The 13,726-nt window shown below is 52.1% G+C and overlaps 2 protein-coding genes across 7 annotated transcripts; one reads left to right on the forward strand and one right to left on the reverse strand.

Annotated features, from left to right (window-relative positions):
* Nucleotides 1-2,403: 2,403 nt before the first annotated feature.
* MANEAL (mannosidase endo-alpha like) lies at nucleotides 2,404-11,462 on the forward strand. Of its 5 annotated transcripts, XM_057545470.1 has the most exons (5): nucleotides 2,404-3,056; nucleotides 4,258-4,367; nucleotides 5,484-5,560; nucleotides 6,663-6,706; nucleotides 6,940-7,151. In XM_057545470.1, the coding sequence occupies exons 1-5, from the start codon at nucleotides 2,504-2,506 to the stop codon at nucleotides 7,014-7,016; spliced, it is 861 nt and encodes a 286-aa protein (XP_057401453.1). In that variant the 5' UTR covers nucleotides 2,404-2,503; the 3' UTR covers nucleotides 7,017-7,151. The 5 variants fall into 5 exon arrangements, with proteins under 5 accessions (XP_057401453.1, XP_057401460.1, XP_007182614.2 ...); XM_057545477.1 differs by lacking the exons at nucleotides 6,663-6,706; nucleotides 6,940-7,151 and adding an exon at nucleotides 11,412-11,462; XM_007182552.2 differs by having other exon boundaries at nucleotides 6,663-8,357.
* YRDC (yrdC N6-threonylcarbamoyltransferase domain containing) lies at nucleotides 8,995-13,682 on the reverse strand. 2 transcript variants are annotated; one of them, XR_009008162.1, is made up of 5 exons: nucleotides 13,222-13,682; nucleotides 12,565-12,679; nucleotides 12,323-12,442; nucleotides 10,223-10,439; nucleotides 8,995-9,918 (listed from the first exon to the last, which is right to left on the reverse strand). XR_009008162.1 is itself a non-coding variant. In XM_007182628.3 (5 exons), exons 1-5 carry the CDS (start codon nucleotides 13,611-13,613, stop codon nucleotides 9,849-9,851), a joined length of 840 nt encoding a protein of 279 aa, XP_007182690.3. In that variant the 5' UTR covers nucleotides 13,614-13,656; the 3' UTR covers nucleotides 8,995-9,848. The 2 variants fall into 2 exon arrangements, 1 of the variants encoding a protein (XP_007182690.3); XM_007182628.3 differs by having other exon boundaries at nucleotides 10,223-10,365; nucleotides 13,222-13,656.
* Nucleotides 13,683-13,726: the final 44 nt, after the last annotated feature.

Genomic DNA, 13,726 nt, shown 5'->3' on the forward strand with positions numbered 1-13,726 from the left:
CATTGGCAGGCGGATTCTTAACCACTGCGCCACCAGGGAAGCTCCTCTCATTGTAGTTTTGATTTGCATTTCTCTAATATTAATTCACACTTAATGCTGTGAAATAAAATTCATATTTTATGGCAAGACCAGAAAAATTTAAACATAAAAAATTTTATGTGCCCTTTGGCCTCCTCTCTCCCCACACTGTGCATTGTATAACTGCTTCATGCATCGACCAAACCTTCCCCATCAGCAGAAATACCTGCTCAACTATAAAGAGCAACATTCTCCTAGCATCAATAAGGCAACTCCTTAAAGATAACATTCTTATTTTTTAAAATTCCTTTCCACTACGGTTTATTACAGGATATTGAATATAGTTCCCTGTGCTATACACTAGGACCTGTTGTTTATCTATTTTATATATAGTAGTTTGTACCTGCTAATCCCAAACTCCTAATTTATCCCCCCCCTCCCCCTTCTACCCCCTTTGGTAACCATAAGTCTGTTCTCTATGTCTGTGAGTCTGTTTCTGTTTTGTAAATAAGTTCATTTGTATCATATTTTAGATTCCACATATAAGTGATACCATATGGTATTTGTCTTTCTCTGTCTGACTTACTTCACTTAGTAGGATAATCTCTAGGTCCAACCATGTGGCTGCAAATGGCATTTTTCAATCTTTTTTCTGGCTGGGTAGTATTCTGTTGTCTGTATACACCACATCTTCTTTATCCACTCATCTGTCGATGGACATTTAGGTTGCTTCCATGTCTTGACTATTGTTAATAGTGCTGCTGTGAACATTGGGGTGCATGTGTCTTTTCGAATTAGAGTTTTCTCCAGATATATGCCCAGGAGTGGGATTGCAGGATAATATGGTAGTTCTATTTTCAGTTTTTATTTTTTTATTTTTTTATTTTTTATTTTTTCCCCACCCGGCCACCCCCTATTATCAGTTTTTTTAAGGAAACTCCACACTGTTTTCCATAGTGGCTGCACCAATTTACATCCCCACCAACAGTGCTAGTAGAGTTTTCCCCACTTTCTCCAGCATTTGGATAACATTCCTTCTTGCTAAGGGATCACATGGGGCTTTGATCTGGATTATGTAAACGGTCAATAATACGTCATTTAATGTACAGCCCTCTGTCTCAAAAAACTTATGTAACTGTGCCTTGACTTTTAATGGGCAAAACAGCTCTCAGAGCTTTCTGAGATGCTCTTCCCAGGTTATAATCCTCAAATATGGCTCGAATAATATTTTCCATTTCTGTCTTAGATCGACTGGTTAATTTTTCGTCGACACTCCCATGAATTCTCTTGAATGTACTTTCCTGGGCTCCAAACCTACCCACATTTCCCAACCTTGCTCCTCCTCTTCCTGGGTTTCCGACAATTCATTTACTTAAGAAATGAGAATCTGGCGCTTACCAGTGTGCCAAGCCCTGTTTTAGACACTGCAGATATAGTGGCTGATGAAACAGAATTGTTGTCTTCATGGACCAGAGAAGGAGGCAGACGATAAACAAAACTTTTTCTTAATGAGTCAAATAATGAGTAACGCAGAGTAGGAACTTAAATCAGTGTTGAGTGAAAAACTTAACATTGTCTACAGAATATCACATCGGAGTCTGTTATTCACTCCACAAGCAACCCTGGGCACTGAGTGTCACATCCTGTTTTCCAAGCCCTTGGAATCTAAAAAGGTAAAAGTAACCCAGCGCCTGCTCTCTGGAGCTCAGCGTCCAGAAGGAACTTCGAGCAAGCGTTGAGTGCTAATTTTGTTAGGCCCTGTAAAAAGTGCTTCATGGTAGCCATCTTATTTGGTCCTCACTGACTATAGGAGGTTGTCCAAGGACAGAGAGCTTGGGACAACCGGCCCGAGAGCGGGCAGGCTGGGCAGTGACAAGAGCTCTGGCGAGGAGGCAGTCCTGATCCTTGGACTTAGGCCCAGTCCCTGTGACCTTGCGCAAGTCACGGTCTCCCTCGTCCTCCCACTCTAGCCAGTATCTGTAGTGTCTGACTCCTAGCGGGGAAGGAGGTCGTTGGAGAGAGGGACAACCACAGACACTGCTTTCTTCCCCACCGTGCCCTGTGCTCCCACGCCCTCCAGCGCCACCGCCCAGACCTTCTTCTCCTGGGTTGCGGGAGGAGGGCATTCCCTTTCCCCCAGCGGGCTCCTTCACCGCTGCCCCAGGCTGGAAGGCGACAGATCCTCCGCGAGCCACGCGCCTTGACTTTGGCCCCTGCTCCTTTGGCCCGGGATCTCGTAGCTCTCCCCGGCCACTCCCCCCGCGGCTCGCGACCACTTGGTCTGCGCCGCCTGCATTCTCTGTGTGCCGGGCCCGCCCGCACTGCGGGGGAGAGGCCAGGAGCCGCCCACGCCGCGCTCGGCGCTCGGAGTCGCCGTCTCCCTGGGACGCGCGCGGGTTGCGCGACGCGCGGGAGCCGGGCGGGCAGCCATGGCGTGGCGCGCCGGGAGGTAGCCGGGCGGGACGCGGAGAGCGCGGGGGCCGCCATGGCCCGGCGGCGGCGCCGCGCCTGCATCGCGCTGTTCTTGGTGCTGCTCTTCGCCTTCGGCACTCTCATGGGCCTGCGCACGCTCAAGGCTCCGGACGGACTCCCGGCGCTGGGCCCCGGCCTGGAGCTGGCGCCCTTTGAGCGACGCCCCGAGGGGGGCCCCGCGCCGGCCGCCCGGGCCCCGGCCGCCCCCGCCGCGCCGCCGCCACCGCCTCCGCCTCCGCCCCGCACCGCGGGCCCGGGCAGCTCCCTGGGGCCGGCCCCAGCGGAGGCCGAGCCCGCCCCCGGCCAGAGTCTGCGCGTCTACTCGGACCTGCACGCCTTCTACTACTCGTGGTACGGGAGCCCGCGGCGCGAGGGCCACTACATTCACTGGGACCACGTCATGGTGCCGCACTGGGACCCCAAGATCTCGGCCAGCTACCCTCGCGGCCGCCACAGCCCCCCCGAAGACTTGGGCTCCAGCTTCTACCCGGAGCTGGGGCCCTACAGCTCCCGGGACCCCGACGTGCTGCGGGAGCACATGACCCAGCTGAAGGAAGCCGCCATCGGTGAGCTCCCCCCTCCCCCGTCGCTGGGCCCCCAACCTCGCCTTTCTTCGTTCCCACACCCCAACTTCCACTGCTCCTATCACGGGGCCTTTGGTCCCACTCACTCGTCAGCCTGGCTTCTACCTCTTCTCTTCGAGAACTCTCATCCCGTGCTCACCAGGAGACCCCGCCCCCATCTTCTAGTTTTCAGACTCCTCCACCTCTGCCTTCTGACCCCTTACCATTCCAGGGCCCTTTCCTAGAGCAGAGCTGCTGGGAGGGCCAGTGGAAGGCGTTTGCACCAGGGCTGTCCCAGGTAGGGACAGCGAGGAGAGGAGGGCAGTCTATTGGGCTTCTCGGTTTGGGTAAGTGAGGCCTGGGTACCCTGGCCTCGCAGGAGTCTGGGGTTCAGAGCAGTAGTGCCTGGGATGGCTTCTGCTTTCACACTAGGCACAGGGTAGGGCAGCAGCCTTTCCTGAGTTTGCTGGTTGCAGAAAGGAAAGTTTGCCTGCGTTGTATGATGGACCCTGCTCTATTTGCAGTAAGGGGCCTGGGAGCTTTTCAAGTACTCTGCTTGAAAAGAAGCCCCTCTGTCGGCAGGCTGGGGTGGGGAGGCTGACTTATTTCAGATCTTGTCACTGAATTCTGCTGGATTTTACAGTACATTTCAATTTCTCTGGAAATGGTTAATGAGTGGGGGAAAAATCGAATGCCAGAGACAGTGGTGGGAAGTATTCACAAATAGCACCGAGGCCATCCCTCAAGATTCTACCATCTAGAGGGGCAGACAGTTGAGTCAAATGTTATTTCCCACGGGAAGGGTAAAATGACCTCTGCTCAGGGCTCCTATCCCCGAGGGACCTCAGAGGTGCTCCTCTCCTCCAGAGACAGGACTGTGCCTTCCGGGTGGGTGTGTCATTGTCCACCCGTTTCCCTTTGTTTAACTACTTGCTAATGCAGGCCAGAGGCTGCTGAGGCTCTCCGGCTCCTTCCTGGCCTGGCACGTTAGGGTTCCTGCAGTCACTGAGCTTCAGCACCGCGGGCGTGGACAGCTCCAGGACTCACAGCTCAGGGATCTGATCTGCAAGAAGAGAACCTGGCAGGAGTCTCCCTCAAGGTTTCATTCAGAAACCATTCTGCAGTTGGAGATGGTTTGTGAGGAAGGAAATCTCTGCTGTGGGGTACTGTGTGTCTCTGAAGTAGCCTCTGTGTTGTGTCTCAGGCGTCCTGGTCCTGTCCTGGTACCCACCTGGCATGGCTGATGATAATGGGGAACCCTCAGATGACCTGGTGCCCACCATTCTGGACACTGCCCATCAGTACAACATCCAGGTGAGTCTCCAAGAAGATGTCAAATGGTCTCTGGCCGATTCTGGAGATGTCCCCTCCTCTGCCCACAGGGATAGTGCCTCTACCAAAGTTCCTGGCGTTAGCCCAGGTATGCAAATACGTAGCAAGTGTGGTGTTGGGAGTAGGGGTCTAATAAATAGTGCCTATGTCACTTTTTTTTTTTGAATTTTATTTATTTTTTATAGAGCAGGTTCTTCTTAGTTATCCATTTTATACATATTAGTGTATATATGTCAATCCCAATCTCCCAATTCATCCCACCACCACCCCCCCCACCACCACTTTCCCCCCTTGGTGTCCATACGTCTGTTCTCTGCATCTGTGTCTTTCTGCCCTGCAAACCGGTTCATCTGTACCATTTCTCTAGGTGCCTATGTCACTCTTATTTTTTGAGTTCTGAAAAAGAATTTTGGGAAAAATAAATATAGGCTAAATGGGAGACTAACTTAATATCACGGTGATAGAGGTTAGGTTGGAGACCCTGATCCTGGAGAGAGGGCAGGCAAGGGCCAAATGGGCCCACAAACTGAACTCCAGCCTCAACTCCCTAGTGGGAGGCAGAGCTGGGCCTCAAGGAGTAAAGCACAACACGTGCTCTCATCAGGCAGGCTCTCTTTCAAGAGGAATGATGGAGCTGGCCAGTTATTTTCCCCACGTGTACCAATCAGGTAAGTCATTGCCCTTACCTGGGTGTGGCAAAAGAAGAAAAACGACGAAGAGGAGCCCCACTCCCGTTCCTGAGCCCATCACTGGCACATTAAATAGATCATGGCACGTTTTCCTATGGACACTTCTTCCCATGGTTTCAGGCAGCTAGTGCCGATCACTGGGAGCTGGCACATAAGTTGAAACCTATTGGCCAGCCGGCAACAGCCCATCAGAATGATTCCCAGAGGCCCTGCTGTGGGAGGTGGGAAAACTCACCCCTGTTTTTTGGACCCTGAGGGCAGTGGTTGCTTTTATTTACACTGTGCCCACGACTGCCAGGTCTCTCCTGAACTCAGCCTCTTCTCCAGGCCATAGTTGAAGCACGAGCCTTATAGGTTGTGGCCCCTGGACAGATACTCACCTGACCAATATCTCCTCTGTTTGTGGCAGGTGGCCTTCCACATCCAACCCTACAAGGGCCGAGACGACATCACTCTGCATGACAACATCAAGTACATCATTGACACGTAAGGCTGCTCTGGGACCTGGATTTTGGTGGGGATCAAAATGGGGGTAGGGCTAGAAGGCTTGGAGGCGCAGGTCAAGAGACAAAAGGGCAGAATGCCCGTGTCCCCAGCATCTAAAAAGAGTAAAAGAGTACTGGGCTTGGAGACAGCAACCTGGGTTTGAATTCTGGTTCTGCGGCCTCCATTCTGTGATCAGAGGCAGGCCTCTTAACCTTTGAATCTTGTGAGTTACGTGAGCTACTATATGTGGAAAGTGGCTTGCAAATGGCTTGCATATATCATTCATTCACAAAATATTTATTGAGTGCCTTCAGGTGTCCAGGCACTGTCCTAAGTCCCAGTTGTACAGCAGTGGGTAGGGCTAGCAAAGTTTACATCCTAGGGTGGGCGTGCAGTGAGCAGATAGTGGTTATAGATGACAAATCAAATAGCGATCCATACTATGAAGAAGTAATAACAGAATAAAGCAGGGTGTTAAGGGTGTGCCCAAGAAACAACTTTAGAATGGGTGGTCCAGTGAGCTTCTCTGAGATGACATGTAAGCCTGCACCTAAAGGAAGAGTCAGCTCTGCAGAGATCTGGGGCAGGCAGAAAACTCCAGGCAAAGGGCTGTCAGATCCAAAGGCCGTCTGATGGGACAAGCTTGACAGCAGCCGGTGTAGCCGGAGTGAAGCGATAGATGGGGTAATAGCAGGAATGGCGGTGGGCAGGGCCAGATCAAGTAGGTGGGGCCTTGCTGGTCTCGGTAAGGAGCAGTCAGATCTGATTTACACTTTAAAAAGAGACTGGGTTATAGGGAGGTGGAAGTGGGAGCCTGGAGACCAGTTAGGTGGCTGTCGGTACAGTCCAGATAGAAGATGGTGGTGGCTTGGCCTGGGGCAGGGAAGTGAGGCTTAAATAGAGGAATGACAAGGCTCGGAGGAGGGTGGGAGGGAACTGGGTTCTTGCTTAGAGGCATGATGAGTCCAACTGTGGAGTCCAACTGGATTCAAAATCGTGCTTGGACATCAGGAAAGATCTCATTCATGGCCAGCCCTCCGGCTGTGCTGGCTTCTTTTCTCTTAGGCTGCTGGCTCAGCCTTTTCTTCCTCCTGCTCCTCAGGTATGGCTCCCATGGTGCATTTTACCGCTATAAGAACAGCATGGGTAAGAGCCTCCCACTCTTTTATATCTATGACTCCTACCTGACATCCCCTGAGGCCTGGGCCCACCTCCTGACACCGAACGGGCCCCACTCAATCCGCAACACCCCCTACGATGGGGTCTTCATAGCGCTGCTGGTGGAGGAGGGCCACACCCATGACATCCTGGCCGCCGGATTTGATGGCATGTACACCTACTTTGCCTCCAATGGTTTCTCCTTCGGCTCCTCCCATCAGAACTGGAAGGCTGTGAAGAACTTTTGCGATGCCAACAACCTCATGTTCATTCCCAGCGTGGGGCCTGGCTACATTGACACCAGCATCCGGCCCTGGAACAACCACAATACGCGGAACAGGGTCAACGGCAAGTACTATGAGACGGCCCTGCAGGCAGCCCTGACCGTGAGGCCCGAGATCGTCTCCATCACTTCTTTCAATGAGTGGCACGAGGGCACCCAGATTGAGAAGGCCATTCCCAAGAAGACGCCGACTCGGCTGTATTTGGACTACCTGCCTCATCAGCCCAGCCTGTACCTAGAGCTGACGCGCCGCTGGGCGGAGCACTTCATCAAAGAGAAGGAGCAGTGGCTGATGTGAGGGGCCTGCAGGCAGGGGCGGGAGGTGCTGACGTCCCAGCCTCACTGGAAGATGTCACCACGTGGGGCTCGGCTGAGGTTGTGGGCACTCGCTCCCAAGTCAGCGCCTGGGTGCTTCTGGGCCCATCAAGTCAGGGCCCGTGGAGAACAGAGCTAGTTTCTGAGGCAGGTGGGTGCCCGGGTGTCCTGCAGGGACAGGAAACTAGGCGGTGTTCCAGAGAGAGGGAACCCCAGGGGCTGGCAGGTGGCTGGGCTTAGCCCAAGGCAGCTCCACATCCTCAGAACACTTTAGAACAATCCCTTCTAGCTTGGAACTCGGCTGGTTGGTGTTCTGGAGTCGCCAAGTCACTGGTCTTAGAAGGGTGTCAGGGCTCCGGGCTAGCATGCACCCTGCTCTCTGCCAACCGGCGTCCTCTCCAGGCCTCCTTCCCACATCATCTGTCTTCCCCAAGTTAGGGAACCACATTTAAGACTTTCTAAAAGGGAAAATTCTCGGTTTAAGCTCTTCCCAGTAGATTCCTGAACCCAATTATCAGGAAATAATCCTGAGCATTCACACATTCATTCAACACATACTCAGCGAGCACCTTACCGCGTGCCAGGTTCTGGGGGAAAACTTGACCAGGAATGGCTCCTGTCTTCCTAAGCTTACAGGAGCCAGCTTTCCTCATTTGGTGTGGCCTTGTAGCTAGTGCCTAAGCACAGCTATAAGTTTTTCCTTTTTGCTGTTTTTGCCCAGTGCTGGGAGTTCAGTTCTTTTTCCTCAAAGAAAATACCTCTGCGCTCCAGAGCCTCCGTTTTCCTAGATGAATATTTAGCTCCAGGGGGAGGACCAGGACACCCCCCTCCCTTTAGCTGCCTGAATTGAATGAGACCCACTCACTAGAGCCGTTTTCAGTGCTACTGTGATTTGTATTAAAAATGACATGTTGTTCCTATTCTCAAATCAGCTTTCCTTTTGATCCCTTCAGGACCACAAACTCTTGACTCCTCAGATTCCGTGACAAATTGACATATGGGATGGGCTGGCTACAGTGTTAGCACAACAAAGAGTCGTTTGCTTAAGAAATTAGTTTCAACAAGATTTCTAGAGGGAATATTTAACAAACCAGTGATTATTTACAAATAAACTAATATGCTAATTGCAGGGACTCTCAAAGCAGGCCCTGGGACACCCTCTTGGCAAAATTCTTAGGATCTACTTGAAAATATGTGCATTGGAAACGACGGTATTGAGAAGTTTATGGGCTCAAGACTGAATCCTAGTTCTGAGAACTGGGGTGTGAGGGGAGAGGGGAGGAAGTGAGCCCTACTGGTCACCACAAGGACTCTCAGCTCCAGTTAGGTAACAGGTACTAAACCCCACCAATGGATGGGGCAGGCCTGGTCCCCTTGCTGTCACTCAGTTGGGGAAACCAAGGCAGGCAGGGACAGGTGAAAAGGGCTAGATGGTGACCTGGAATAATTTACAAGGGAGTGACACTGAGGCTTCAGTTCACATATGCAAATTTTTAAAAACACTAGAAGTATGGCCAGACCCGGGGGGCAGGGGCAGTAATTCTCACACACTGCTGATGGCAATACAACTTGATTCAGTTCTTTTGAAGGCTAACCTCTATCAAGAGCCAAAAAAATGTCCATACACTTGGACCCAGTAATCCTACCCCAAGGAAATAATTCAAAAGAAGAAAAATAAAACATTTACAAAGATGTTTAACAGCATTTTTTTTTCTATTAAAGACAAAACAAAGTTCAAATGCCCAACAGTTAAGTATGTTTTTAACACTTGTATACGTATGAATAAAGATAAAGGCTGCTGAGTAGACACTGGATTTAAACAAAGGTGTTGTAGGTATAATTCATTATAATTTATATTATGAATAAATAAGAAAAAAGTGGCTGAACAGGACAGTAGAGATTTATTTTCCAATATTCCTTAATTTGGACCCCCTCCCACCCCTGTGCCAGCTGAGCTTACTTCCCACCATTAGACCAAAATGATGACTCTCCGCCAGGCAATTACAGCAAAGAACCAGCCCCCTGGTTCAGAGGAAGCAGTCGATGGCTCTACAGTTTTTATTTTTATCCAAAACTGGTTCCAGCTTCAGAAGCACAAAACTCATGCATTTGGTCACTTGAGACTTTTGAAAAGCACCAACCAATGTGTTAGCTGATTTGGACCTTAAGTGCCACTACCCACCAGAGAAGAAGCTCTTACTAGATTCCAAATCTGTTATTTATTTTTCAAAGATCAAAAAAAGAAAAAACTTACCAGAACAAGGCCATCCTTGGAATGCTCTTAAAACCTCTATTCAGCTTTTGGCTCATATATGAAATTATAAATAAATACAACCTCCCCAACCAGGTGTGAGGTTTAACCAGCAGCTTCTGAGGCCTGGTCTATAGTGTTCAGAAAGAAACTTTGCCTTAAAAGGTCAGACCAGTAACACTGTAGTCCCAGCGGCCTCTGCCAATGAGGCCTTGCCAGCCACCAGCAGTCGGACACATAGTGTCCAGCACCAGTCCTTGGGCCCTCCCTCCGCCGGAGTTTCACAAGCAGGATCCACGTAAGGGGAGCAGCCCATACTTCTGGAGGATGGCTGAAGTACTTTCTAGGGCACTGGGGAGGAAATGGAGGACAGTTAGGGTTTGACTTCTCAAAGCCCCAAGCCCACCAGATTCTGGAGATCAGGGACCTCTAAACTCTTCGATCATACTATGCTCTATTCATCAAACCCTTGATGAATCCTTTTGAATCCTGAAAAAGCCAGCAAACACTAGCAAACTTAGTTCCACTCCACCCACCACATCTCCAAACCTGCCCGCTCCCCTCAGGGCAAGATGGGAGTGACAACCTTTTTTTTTTTTTTGCATCTCCCCACCTGCCTCAAATGCTATCCCTGTGCCACAGCAAAGAGACTCACCAACCCGGACGAATGATGCCAAACTCTCCAGGCACAGACAAGTCAACCACAGTTGAGCCTAGTCGACACTCAGGGCTCTGGCCGTCCCCAATTGGTCCCCCATCAATGACCAAGGACAAGCGAGGCCAGAGGTCCTGAAATTCCTGAGAAGAGGGAGAGGAAGAGCATGGACACCACCTCTGGCATCTGCAATGATGTCATACCGCACACAGGGCACCTAAGACAGAAATCACACAGCTCTAAAACAGCAGGCATCTTCCTCTAAGCAGGGGAAGGAACCTCATTTAGTTAGGGTCAGCTGTGGCAAGGACACTGCATTTGCACCTAGGACACCACATCCTACGAGGTTTGGTGCCCCCACCCCAGGTTAGCACCCCACGTAACACCTATTAGAGCTTAAAGAAAATCTTGCCATGCCCAGAGGAAATGCCACACGTCGCTTCAGTTCGGGAGGGAGAAGTACAGTGACTGGAACCCTCGGTGGGAGTTCAAAGACATGGGCTCTAGCCTCGACTTTCCACCAAAACTGTGTGTGACAATGCAAGTTACTTTCCCCAGGGCTGTAAATAAAAGGGCTGGACTAGATGGTCACTAAGGAAGGGTCCTTCCAGCTCTACCACTCTCACCCTGAATCTCAGCAGAACCCTGGATCAGGGTAGGAGAAACAGGGGGGACTCTGCAACTGCACGCCACTGGCGCTCAATCCTTGGGCTATGGAAAGGAGTTCCCCTTCACAACTGCAGACTGAACTGTTAACTGAGCCAGAGCACCACTCTCCACCCTCGCCCCGCATGAAGGCACTGCAGTGGCAGTTAGGCCTGGGAATTTGGGATGGGGGATCATAAATACCAGTTACTGTGCTGGACAGGTTAACTGTTTGCCGAAAAGGTAAGAATCCCCATCCCCAATGCCTAGGATACAGCCACCAGGATCAAGTAAAGCCTGAGAGTAAGAAGGGGTGCTGGGCTCTCACTTTCCAAAGCCCCTGAACCCACTCTCTAGATCTGGATATGGAATCACTTTACTATGAAAGTAAAATCACTTTGCTATGTTCTGCATTTAAGACCAGTAAGGAGAAGTGTGCTCAGTCAAATTTCTTTGTGTCCTCATTCATTCTAAGCTTCTCAGCCAAGACAGGATTAGGACGATCCTTTCTTTCTTTTTTTTGGCCACACTGTGCGGCTTGCAGGATCTTAGTTCCCCGACTATTGAACCTGGGCCCTCGGCAATGAAAGCACGGAATCCTAACCACTGGATGGCCAGGGAATTCCCGTGGGTGATCCTTTCTTTTACCTGGCTTGTGGCAGAGGTAAGAGAACAGGACCAGGAGTCCCTGGGATAAGTGATTTAACTTTTCAGAGTCTTAACTTTCTTTACAGCAAGTTGTGAAGACTTATCACCCAACTGTATTCCTCAATGACTGCTACCCCAACAGAATGAGAAAAAAACGTACTTATGATGTCTCTTATTGTTAAAAAGACAGTAGGAAAACAACACCAGGGCTTCCCTGGTGGCGCAGTGGTTGAGAATCTGCCTGCTAATGCAGGGGACACGGGTTCGAGCCCTGGTCTGGGAAGATCCCACATGCCACGGAGCAGCTGGGCCCGTGAGCCACAATTGCTGAGCCTGCGCGTCTGGAGCCTGTGCCCCGCGACGGGAGGGGCCGCGATAGAGAAAGGCCCGCGCACCGCGATGAAGAGCGGTCCCCGCACCGCGATGAAGAGTGGCCCCCGCTTGCCGCAACTGGAGAAAGCCCTCGCACGAACCGAAGACCCAACACAGCCAAAAATAATAAATAAATAAATAAATAAATAAAATAAATAAGAAAATCCTTTAAAAAAAAAAAAAAAAGAAACCGAGTTTTAAAAAAAAAAAAAAAAAAAAACAACACCAATTCTCCTCCTCGCCTCTCAAACTTTAAAATAAACCTTTTCCAAGATCATTCTGTATTCCCCCACCCCGGCCACCTTGGCAGACTTCCCACCATCAGACCAAAAGGGCGGCTCCCCTGCCAGGCAATTTCAGTGAACCATCAGCCCCTCTGGTTCACAGGAAACTGTGGCCTAGTGACATTTCCGGGGGGAGGACTGAGTAACTCACCTCAACATTCAGAGAGCTGGCCTGGGAGCTGAGGTTGGCGCTGGTGAGAGCAAGAGGTCCCCCAAACACCTGGGCCAAGTCCTGCATGAAGGCGTGGTCAGGAATCCGGATGCCTACAAGCTATGAGGCAAAGAGAAAGGGGATCATTAGAAAGGTTGAAGGGGTGGGGGATGGCTCTGGCCTGGATCCTAGCAAAAACCGAATGGCAGGAATCTAGGGACACAAGAGAAAATCCGACTCACAGGAGTGAAGGGGTTCAGGTCCTTGTTGAGCTCCTCCGAGCGTTCCATCACCAGGGTCACTGGTCCTGGCAGCAGGTCATTCAGGAGCCCCTCAGGTACTCTCACACGGCAGTACCTGGGAAATAGAGGGGGCACAAATCCAACCAAATGAAAGGCACTGCTGGTCCTATTCCAGACTCTAGGCAGATCTACGAAAGGTGACCCGAGGGACCACAATGGGATCCACCTGTCTTCCCTCTTCACCCACAAGAGCTTGAGCAGAAGGCAGGGCTCCAGAGGGCCGCCCCAGGCTTGGACCCGCAGGCTACAACAGCTGCACCGCTTTCACGCTCCGTATTTTGCTTTCTTCAAGGCACTCCCTACTAAATTAAGCTACCGTGTTCCCCCTCTTTTATCTTAAACCGTGGGCGTCCCCCCCACCCATTATCACAAAAACGCCAGAAGAGTAGGGACCCCGCCTGCCTCGTTCATCGCTGCGCCCCCATCTCGTTCAAGGCCTTGCAGACGCTAAGCGCTCCATACACGTTTCCAGTTCCGGATTCCCGGGTGAACCTGGAAAAGCCCCTCCCGCTCTCCGCGCCTCAGTCTCCCAAGCCTGTCACCGGAAACCCCTCCCGCGGTGCCGCCCCCAACAGGGCCGGGTCGGGGCGTCCTCACCTGTAGACGTCGGCCACGCGGCCCAGGCACACGGCCAGCGGCTTGGTCTCGCTGCGGCCCTTGACGCGGTACACGACGCCCAGTGCCTCCGAGCAGCTCGCCGAGCAGGCCAGGCCGTACAGCGTATCGGTGGGGACGGCCACCACGGCGCCGGCGCGCAGCTCGGCCACGGCGGCCCGCAGCGCCTCGGTCCAGCCGGCGCGCTCCGGGTTTGCGGCCCGCACGGCCCCGCTCCCCGGGAGCCGGAACAGCCGGGCCCCCGGCGCCGCCGGAGCGGGGCTCGGCGGACGGAGAAGGCGCCCGCTCCGGGTGGAGCCCGCCGGACCCTCGCTCAACCCCATGCTGGCAGCCACCGCGGCCCTCAGCCCCGTGCACGAACGCGCCAGAGACATCCGCCCAGGCCTGCTTCCGGGAGGAAGTGACGCGCCCAGTCATCTTCCGGTCTGGGAGGCTCCGCCCCACCACCGCGCTGGGCAACTTAAAGGGACCGCGACCCCCAGGAGGA

This window comes from Balaenoptera acutorostrata, chromosome 1, assembly GCF_949987535.1.
Source record: "Balaenoptera acutorostrata chromosome 1, mBalAcu1.1, whole genome shotgun sequence".
Taxonomy (NCBI): Eukaryota; Metazoa; Chordata; class Mammalia; order Artiodactyla; family Balaenopteridae; genus Balaenoptera; species Balaenoptera acutorostrata.

Excerpts from the sequence above, each read along its gene's own strand:
- MANEAL (XM_007182552.2), top strand. The coding sequence starts at position 2,504 with ATGGCCCGGCGGCGGCGCCGCGCCTGCATCGCGCTGTTCTTGGTGCTG. Across the intron at positions 3,057-4,257 it reads GCTGAAGGAAGCCGCCATCG|GCGTCCTGGTCCTGTCCTGG; the intron begins GTGAGCTCCCCC and ends GTTGTGTCTCAG. Across the intron at positions 5,561-6,662 it reads ATCAAGTACATCATTGACAC|GTATGGCTCCCATGGTGCAT; the intron begins GTAAGGCTGCTC and ends CCTGCTCCTCAG.
- YRDC (XM_007182628.3), bottom strand. The coding sequence starts at position 13,613 with ATGTCTCTGGCGCGTTCGTGCACGGGGCTGAGGGCCGCGGTGGCTGCC. Across the intron at positions 12,680-13,221 it reads CGCGTGGCCGACGTCTACAG|GTACTGCCGTGTGAGAGTAC; the intron begins GTGAGGACGCCC and ends TCTATTTCCCAG. Across the intron at positions 12,443-12,564 it reads ACCTGAACCCCTTCACTCCT|CTTGTAGGCATCCGGATTCC; the intron begins GTGAGTCGGATT and ends TTTGCCTCATAG.